General features: G+C 65.0%; 1 protein-coding gene across 3 annotated transcripts in view; it reads right to left on the reverse strand.

The window, feature by feature from the left end:
• Positions 1–5071: 5071 nt before the first annotated feature.
• Positions 5072–9009, reverse strand: part of LRG1 (leucine rich alpha-2-glycoprotein 1) — a 9721-nt gene continuing 5783 nt past the window's right edge. The window contains exons 1-2 of one of the 3 annotated variants that reach the window (XM_019513417.1): positions 7261–7395; positions 5072–7014 (exon numbers count right to left, since the gene is read on the reverse strand). In XM_019513417.1, coding sequence (XP_019368962.1) covers positions 5937–6989 — 1053 coding nt within the window. In that variant the 5' untranslated portion in view covers positions 6990–7014; positions 7261–7395 and the 3' untranslated portion in view covers positions 5072–5936. Of the gene's footprint in view, positions 7015–7260; positions 7396–9009 lie in introns of those variants that run through there. The other 2 variants (XM_019513419.1, XM_019513418.1) reach the window with 2 other exon arrangements.

The raw sequence follows: 9009 nt of genomic DNA on the forward strand, positions 1-9009 counted from the left end.
AAACGCTCCGCAAGACCACCATGCGGGCAGGGGATGACCGCAGACGATTTGCGACCACCACCGCCGCGTCGTTCCCCCTGCGAGAGCTAGGTACCAAACCGCCCTGCTCCCTGTCCCGGCCTGGCAGGACTAGGAGGGCTTTGGCAAAGCCCAGACCCATTCAGCTCTGGCCGTCCTGGGCCCCGTTCTCCCCAGACCCCCCAGTGCAGGGGGCTCAAGAACTGCTTCTTCTCTGTGATTAAATGGTGGGGAGTGTGCTGGGCCGGATCCAGGCCTGGGGCTCTCAGCTGTCCTTGCCCAGGGCAAGGAAGGGGTCAGCTCCCAGAGGGGCCAAGCCTTTGGCCAGGGGGCTCCATGCCAGCCTGGCAGCAGCATGGGCTCAGGCGGCACAGGGACCCCAGTGATTGCAGCTGTGTGCTAGGGGCTGTACACACAGCAAGAGCCCTGAGGAGCTCCCAGTCCAAGCAGACAAGCAGAGACAGGGCAGGAGAAAGGTGGGATTGTTTTATACCCCCAGCCCAGGTTCATGGTGGAGCTGCCATGCGCGGAGGCCTTCTAATAACCAGGACTGGGTGGGCCCAGGTGGGAGCGTGTGGCCAAGTGGGGCCTGCCACAGCCCCAGAGAAGAAGGGGCCTCTGACGGGACCCGCTTCTCGCCTTCCCAGCGCCTGTATCCCGGGAGTACGAGAGCCAGCTGGTGTCATCATTCCCCCGCGGTGACCGGGACCCCAAGAGGAGCCAGGAGCGGGCCAGCACCACCACGTACCGGACCTGCTACACAGAGGTCTGCTCTCTGCCCTGCGGCTGCAAGGGGCCTTGCCACTGAGGGCCAGGGGGCAGGGGCAGAGCTGCGAGGGGGGCACGGCCCACTATCCATCTGGGCTGCAGCCCCCCAGGGCGTCCCAGCACTGCTCTGCCTGCCCTGGGACCTGGGCTGGTTCGCTGAGGCCGGCGCGAAGGCACAGGGAGCCAGGGAGGTGCAGCTCACCCTGCCTGGATGGGATGCGGGGGGCAGACAGAGCTGGCCCTGCATGAGCTGCTGCTCTCCTCCCCTCCAGTTTGACCAGGACAAGCGTCCCCCACGCCCCGCTCCGCCCCAGTGGAGAGGCTGGAGCTTTGTGCCCTTTGGGGATGACAAGCTGAGCTCGGCGTTTTACAGCACCTTGCACCAGGAGGAGTTTCCTCCACGGCCGCCTGCCCGGACGGTGCCATGCAACAGCAAGGACCAGTTGAAGAGCCACCTGCCATTGAACCAACCCGGTAGGCCGCGGCAGCCCCAGATCCCTCGCCTCCGCTGCTCGCTGGCTTTCCTCTTGCTCTGCAGGAGCCAAGCTCCCTCCTCCTGGGATGGGCTGGGCATTGCGCTGCCCCCAGGGCCAACTCCGGGGAGCAGTCGGGTGGTGCCCAGATGCCCAGCTCCACTGCTACGCTCCTCTGGGCACGAGTAGCTCTCGCTGCTCTTGCCCTATGCCCCTTTGGGAGGCAGCGCAGCCCTGCCGGGAGCTGCGGAAACCCACATCCCCACCTTGCAGCCCCTCCATGGCTGAGACCCACTGCCCCCGAGGCCCATCCACATTGCTGCCCTGCCATGCATGGTCCCGGTGCACAGGGGCTGCGGTGGGCAGGGGTCACAGCCCATTGCCCATGTCTCTGCTCCAGCTGCAAAGTGGCCCAAGGGCTCCTGGCTCTAACGTGCTCTTCTCCCCCCTTCCCCATGCGTCTACGAGCAGGGAACCTTCCCATCTCCAGTACCCAGGCCGCCTTCGTCCCCCACAGCCAACCCACGGTGCGGCCCATGGAGGAGTCGCTGCAGCGGGTACGGTGGAGCGGGGCTGTGGGCAGCGAGAGCCACTCTGTATGAGCTCTCCTGCCCCTGTGCTGGGGCAGGAAGGGGGCTTGTGGATCCCAACCCAGCCCTTGATGGGGTCCCTCCCACCATGGGGATTCAGTCCCAAGGAGCTGAGGGTGGTGCAGGCTGGGCTGGGTAGAGGCAGGGGAAGGCGCTGGCTCCCGGGGGCCGTCCTCTGCAAGCCAGTGCTCCTCCTGAGAGGAGCCGAGCGATAGGAAAGGCCCCCTTGCCTGCCTGGCCATTCTCCTCCCCTGCGCCTGGCTCTGAAAGCCCGTCTTCCCCCCGCCAGGTGAGAGACTCCCACCTGGTCCCGCCGCTGGGGGAGCAGCGGCAGTTCCAGCCGGAGCAGCCGGAGCAATACTACAACAAATACAGCGGCCCTGCCATCCTCTACGGGCGCGACTGGCTGGTCAGCAGCGTCCCGCTGGGCACCATACCAAGGTACAGCCCATGGGCAGAGCCGGGGGACAGCCCAACTCTCCCTGCCCCCCTGCTGGGGAGCCCCCGCCCCGGGCTCTGCCCTTGCTTGAGGTCCAGGATCCCACGGCCAAAGCCAACTTTGGCCTTGCAGGGCCCCATAGCAGGGATGCCCACAGCCATCTGCAGGAGATACCCAGGGCACCTGGAGGCAGGCGGGCAGCAGTATCCCCCTGCTCTGCAGCCATCGGGTGGGAGGTGGCTTGGGCTGGGAGGGAGGGAAGGGGGGCAGCACCATCAGGGCTGCCCCCAAGCTCCCCTCCAGGCTGGTGGCAGCACAGGCGGATGCCAGCTAGACAGAGGGAAAGAGGCTGCGTGCCCGGGCGGTTCATCCCACCAGGGCTGTACCTCCCCCCAGCTGCGGGGGCGGGGGGCATGGGGTGCAGCAGGGGCTCCCAGAAGGGTGCAGCACCCACCCGGGCTCCCCCCGGGTCCTGGGCAGGCGAGCTGTGTGCACCCATGCCCGCTCCCTGGGCGCCCTCGGGCCCCGGCATCGCCCCCAAAAGGACAGGCTGCCACAGGGCTGTGCAGAGCGATGCGTCTGCAGCGGGGCCGGGCCCTCCCGTTCTCCATCCCATGCAGGACCCGGACCAGCGACTGGGGGCCCAAGAAACAGCAGCGCAGGAGCTGTTGACCTGAGGATCTCTGGGCTGGGGGCAGCCTCCCCTGTCTCCACTATCCTGTAAATAGACCGTGTGTTGCTGACGTGCTGCCTGTGAGCTGTGCCCCTGGCCCAGGCCACCAGGCTGGACCCAGGGGAGCACCTGGCTCCTACCCCAGCTTTGCCACCGGCTCCTTGGTGACCTGTCCTCCCTCCATGCCTCAGTTTCCCCGTCAGGGAAGGGAGCGATGGCTCTTGCCCCGCATGCAGTGCCCAGAGCCCCGCGGAGGTGAAGTGCCAGGTAGGAGCAGAGTCCATGCCCCTGCTCAGGGGTCTGCCCAGGAGCTCATGTCCAGGGGAACCGACGGCAGGCAGGATCATCCGTGACTAGACTTCCCCAACCACAGGTCTGTTCAAAAATGTCCCGGTGCGGAGATACCACAGCCCCCCTGGGCGGCCTGTCCCGATGCTGAACCACCCCCAGAGGTTTCCCCCTCCTCTCGAACCTCCTTTCCCCTCCTGCGGCCTGGGGCAGTGCACCTCGTCCTGTCCCCTGCAGCCACAGAGAAAAAGCCCATCTCCGTCCTCTGTCGTCGCCTGGCAGGGAAGCGAAGACCTATCGAAGCCCCCTCAGTCTTCTTATCTCCAGACTAAGTCACCCTAGCTCTGTCAGCCTTTCCTCTCCAGTCGTGCTCCCCAGGCCTCTCCAGTGGGCTTTTTCCAGCCTGTCCCCATCCTTTGCGAAGTGTGGGGCCCAAAACTGGACGCACGACTGGAGGCGAGGCCTCACCAGCAGCGACAGAGCAGAAGAATCACGTCCCTTGATTCACAAGAGGTGGCCCGGTTAGCACAGCCCAAATGCAACTGGCCTCTTTTGCAACACGAGTGCGCTGTTGGCTCACATTCAGTCCACGGTAACCCCCAGCTCCTCTGCAGCACTGCAGCCCGGCCAGCCACTCCCCAGGCGGCGTCCTGACCCCTAACCCCTCTGTCCCAAGTGCAGGACGTTGCACTTATCCTTACTGAATTTCAACTGGCTGATTTCAGACTGTTTCTCCAGTGTATCCGGCTCACTCGATACCTCCTTCCAGCTAGACAGCGAGGGCTACAGATGGGAAAACTGAGGCACAGCAAGGGGAAGTGACTTGCCCAGGTCACCCGGCAGAGGCCAGACCAGAATGCCTGCTAGGAGGCCGTGCTGTGTCCCCGGGGAAGGCCGGGTTCATATGGGCAGGCACTGGATTCTCCATCTGCGACTTCCCTGTCAAGATGCATCCCTTCAGGCTCCACCTTGGACTATCCAGGGGCTTGCTATAAGTCCAGAGGGTTTCCATGGGCATTTGTGGGACATCTCCAGCCCCAGCTACCACCCCAGCCCCTGCCCCCCTCCCAGTTTCCTGTTAAAGCAGCCGCCCCATCGTTAACATCGCACAGCCTGTAGCCTCCATCCTCCCTGGGTCCAGAGCAGCATTTGCTGCCAGGCTTTATGGGTGCAATAACTCAGGATAAATTGGGCCGCGGCTTTAAGCAATTCCCTTTAATTGAAGCCTTCCCGGGGACCTGGTTCTACTATAAATTTACAGGTACGGCATTAAGTGAAATGCTCTGGGTTTCGTTTGCAATTAAACACAAAGGAAGCCACGGACAGGGCTACAGTGGCCGATGTGCTCAGCTGTCATTGCTTCATGCAAAACCTTGCTAGCAGGGACTTCCCCCTCCTAGCATAGACTTCCCCCTGAGACTGGGGCCCTAGGGGAAACTATAGGCCCAGGACGCGGCCTCCACACTCTTAGCCCCAGTATGAGAAACATCAGAAACGCTGCAAACCCTAGTCCTTGTGTCTACAAGGCAAAACCCTGCGGTTAACAGACGAGCAGATGAAACACGTAACGCTTAGCCCAGTTTAAACCAGGGGCAGACAGACATACGAGGCCCTCGCACTGACTTCAAGCTGCCTGGAACGGGACAAAAGCATCCCTGGAAAAGTCAAGTACACTTTTGAGCCGGTTCAGTGTCATGTGTGGACACGCGTGTTGTGCCACACGTCTGGTTGGTCCTCCAGGCATCCCACACTGCATCGTGCCCTGCACCACCCTCCCTGCCCAGGCATCTCCTCCCAAAGTCAAGCACACTGCAGACTTCAGTCAGGTGTGTGCACTGATGTTTATTGAGCTCACGTTTAGGAGAGAAGGGAAAGCAGAGCAGTGGAAATGCCCCCCGTCACTGGGCACCCACCCCCCAGGACTCCCAAAGCAGGTGAAAGTGCTTGCCCACTATAAGGCTGGCTGGGCTGGGCACTCACTCCCACCCCTCCAGGGTCAGAAAGGCAGCTCTTTGCCACCTATTAGGTGCCCATCCATCCTGGTGCGCCAGGCGCTGTACATGCCAACGCCTCCAATCCAGGAGGAGTGGGAACTTGCTCGATCAGTGCCAGCTTGGTGGCACATCTGCATTATGCATACACCCCAGTCCCGTCAGCCCCCACTCCTCGGAGGCTGTTTTGGAAGAGGAAAGCTGGGGGGAGGGCAGGCATGCTTGCAACAGGCCGGGAGGAAGCCACACGTGTGTTGCAATGTTTGCACACAGCCTTTTGGGAGGCCTGGCTCAAGGACGGGCCCTGGATCCAGCCAGCCACTGGCAGGACACAATTCCCACCACCGCGAACTGAGCTAAAATGGCTTCTCGGACCCAAAGAACAGCCCCTCGGTGCTGCCAAGGGGGGCTGGTCCGAGGGGCTGGGGGTGCGATGCAGGCGGGCTGGGAGATGGAGGGCCGAGGTCTGCTGGGAGGCTGGGGGCAAGCACGGCGGGGTTTTGGCCAAGGCCTGGGCATCTGGGGCATCAGGGCGAGGACCCATCACCCTTTCGGGGGAGGGAACAGCCCGAGACAGACCCAGAGCCGCTCAGGTGGGCTCTTGCCCAGACACCAGCGCGGGGAGGAGGAGGAAGGGGACAAGGAAGGCTGCCCTGGGGATGCCAGGGTGGGGGTGGAAGCTGGCACAGCCCATAGCTAGGCCTTGCCCACTTGGCTTGGGGGCAGCTCCTGGCTCTCCGGTTTCCCTGGCCTAGGGGCCAGCGGGCAGGAGACCCCGAGCTCGCTCTCAGCCAGCGTGGCCAGGCTCCGGTTGTAGCGCTCCGGGGGGGCCTGGCAGAGGGTCTGGTTGCGGGCGTAGAGGTGCACGGGCCGGCTCCGCAGCCAGCACAGGAAGTGGGCCGCGTGGCAGTCGCACACCCAGGGGTTCCCGGACAGGTCCAGGCCGAGGGCTTCGCGGGGCTCGGGCAGGTGGAAGTCCAGGGTGTGCAGGGCGTTGTGGGACAGGTCCAGCGTGTCCAGCCGGCGCAGCGGGAGCAGGGCGGCATCGGGCAGCGCGCTCAGGCTGTTGTTCTGCAGGAAGAGGTAGCGGAGGCCGCAGGTGGGGTGGAACGTGTCCTCGGCCAGCACCTGCAGCCGGTTGCCCTCCAGGTTCAGCCGCTCCAGCTGGGCCAGGCCTTCCAGCGCCGCAGCGGGCAGGCTGCTCAGGAAGTTGTGGGACAGGTCCAGGCTCTGCAGGGCGTGCAGCGCGAGGAAGCAATGCGGGGGCAGCTTTTGGAGTTGGTTGCCGGAGATGTCCAGCCACTGCAGTGCCCCCAGGGACCGGAACCAGGAGGGCTGCACTCTCCCCAGCCGGTTCCCCTCCAGCACCAGGTGCTGCAGGAGCCTGCTGGCACAGAAGATCTTGGGGGGCAGGTCCTCCAGCAGGTTGCCAGTGAGGTCCAGGACGCGGAGCTCGGGCACGGGCCAGAGGAGGCCGGCAGGGAGGCAGTGGAGCCGGTTGCTGGACAGATGCAGCTCCTGGAGCAGGGGCAGCCCCTGCAGCGCATCCTCGCTCACGGCGCTGAGGTTGGTGAACTCCACCGAGATGCTTAGGATGCTACTGGGGAGGCCGGAGGGGAAGACGTAGAGGTCCGGTGCGGTGCACACGAACGCCGTGGCATTTCTGGGCACAGGCGGGCATGGCTGCCCCCAGCTGCAGGGCAGGGCCAGGAGGAGCGGGGCTAGCAGGGTGAGGCCCAGGCAAGCCATCCTGCAGCGTGGTGGGGAACGGAGGCTGCAGGGAGGAAGAGACAGGGCTACTTTGGGACAGGCAGCTCTGCTGATGCCCCCAGCCCTACCAGTGCCCCCACCCATCGCTCCCTGCCAGCCCTACTCTGGGCAGAGATGGCCCACCCCCAGCTGGCCCCATAGCACAGCTCTGGCATGCAGCAGCCTGCACGTCTCTCCCACGAGCCGTCCCCGAGCTGGGCTCTGCGTCAGGCTGGTGCCCAGGGCTGCCCCGCTGCCTGCACCCCCTCACCCTGCAAACAGTGCCAGCGTGGTTGGTCGTGACCTGTCCTGTCCCGCCGCTCCTGCTTAGTGCCCCGGGCAGGGGATGCGGGTGCGGGGAGAGCGGCAGGGCTGGGCGGGGGCTGGCAGCTTCCTGGTTCTTTTGCGACCGACGGGCCAGGTTGGGAAATTGCAGCAGGGAGGAGGAGGGGGGGGCTGTGCTCGCTGCTTCTCTGCCAGCTGCCCGATCAGCTGGGAAATCAGGCCTGAGGGCACCCCTGCTGACCTGCGGGCACCTGCACCCGGGCACACTTCAGGGTGCCCGTCATCCCTGCACTGGCACCTTCCTGCCTGGCTCTGGGCAGCACGCAGGGCCCGTGTCACGAGGTCCCCCCAGCACCAGGGGCTTCCATCTGGCCCAGATGGGATTAAAAAGCACCTTGCCTGCACAGCCCCACGCCTGGACCTGTGCCATGGCTGGGACCAGGACAGCACTACAGAGCCTGCCTGTGTCACCAGCCCCGGGCACAGAGCAGGCTGATGAGCCCTCTGCCTCGCCAGGCGGAGCTGGTCTGGGCTCTCCGGCTCACCCGAGGGGGGAACGTGAGCTGGGTCGGGGCTGGGGATGCCAGAGGGGAGCATTGGTGGGAGGCTGTGCGGGGCAGCAGGCTCGAGGGTGGAAGTGGCAGGGCTCAAGCCATGCTGGGACAGAGGCCAGCCCTAGCCCCAGTGGCACTGACCCAGGAGAGCTTCAGCCCCCTCCCCATTTGCCTCCCAGACCCCCCAGCAGGCGGCTGTGCCCATGTGGCTCCTCCAACAGCAGCTCCTGAGCTCAGGACCCAGACTAATGGGCAGCACTTGGCCAAGCTGGGACCAGTTAGGCAGCCCCATGCGATGTCTGCACCCAATCACAAGCGCCCCACGGAGTCGAATTCAAGTCGGGGGCTCCAAGCTCTTGGTGCCCAGCGCGCCCCCCCTCCTGGCATCTCAGCCAGCGGGTCCCTCTTCCCCCCCACCTCGCAGAGCCGGTCCCTCTCGCCAACAGGGCTGCGTTCCCAGTCCCATGCCCCAAACTGGGCCACGTCCCATGCCCCAAACTGGGCCAGGTCACCACCCGTGGCAGAGGCTGGCACCTGTCCTACCAGCCGGGACCGGCAGATGGCAGCCGTGCCTTCTGATCCAGCCCGCTCTCTCCTGGCGCAACCCAGGCGTCCTGCTGGAGGCGTTGCTCCTGATCCCCTTGGCCCCACCTGCCTCTTGGCCCCTAGCAGGAGGATGGCAGGAGCCCAGCTAGTGCCAAATAGAAGGAGATTTGGCCATCTGCTGAGACCTGGCACACTCGTGTCAGTCACAGCACTGGCCGGAGTCCCCAGGTCACTGCTGATCTCCCTGGGCTGGGGCCGGCAGTGGCTGAGCTGCAGGAGGGGAGCAAAGGTCTGGTTGCGGCTGCAGAGCCCCAGCTGCGGGTCTTGCTTTCCTTCTGCTACCTTTGCTGGCGGGCGGGAGCCGGGGTCTCCCTCTGCAGCTCTCAGCCACGGAGATGCAGGGCAGCTGCTAGCACCGGTTGCCCCCAGCTCCCATGGCTGCAGCCTGCATGGGCCCCTGCAAGCCAGACCTGCCCTGCCCGCAGCCCTGGGAGCAGAGCCCAGGAGTCCAGGTCCCCACTGCCAGGCACCTCCAAACCCGGCCCTGCCGCCCCCAATCTGCCATGGCACCGTGCCCTTGGCTGGCCGGCACTCCACAGTGCCAGGGGGACTGGGCAGGTCCCTGTCCTGTTCAG

Source organism: Gavialis gangeticus, unplaced genomic scaffold (assembly GCF_001723915.1).
Source record: "Gavialis gangeticus isolate Ggan-Ray unplaced genomic scaffold, GavGan_comp1, whole genome shotgun sequence".
NCBI lineage: Eukaryota > Metazoa > Chordata > Crocodylia > Gavialidae > Gavialis > Gavialis gangeticus.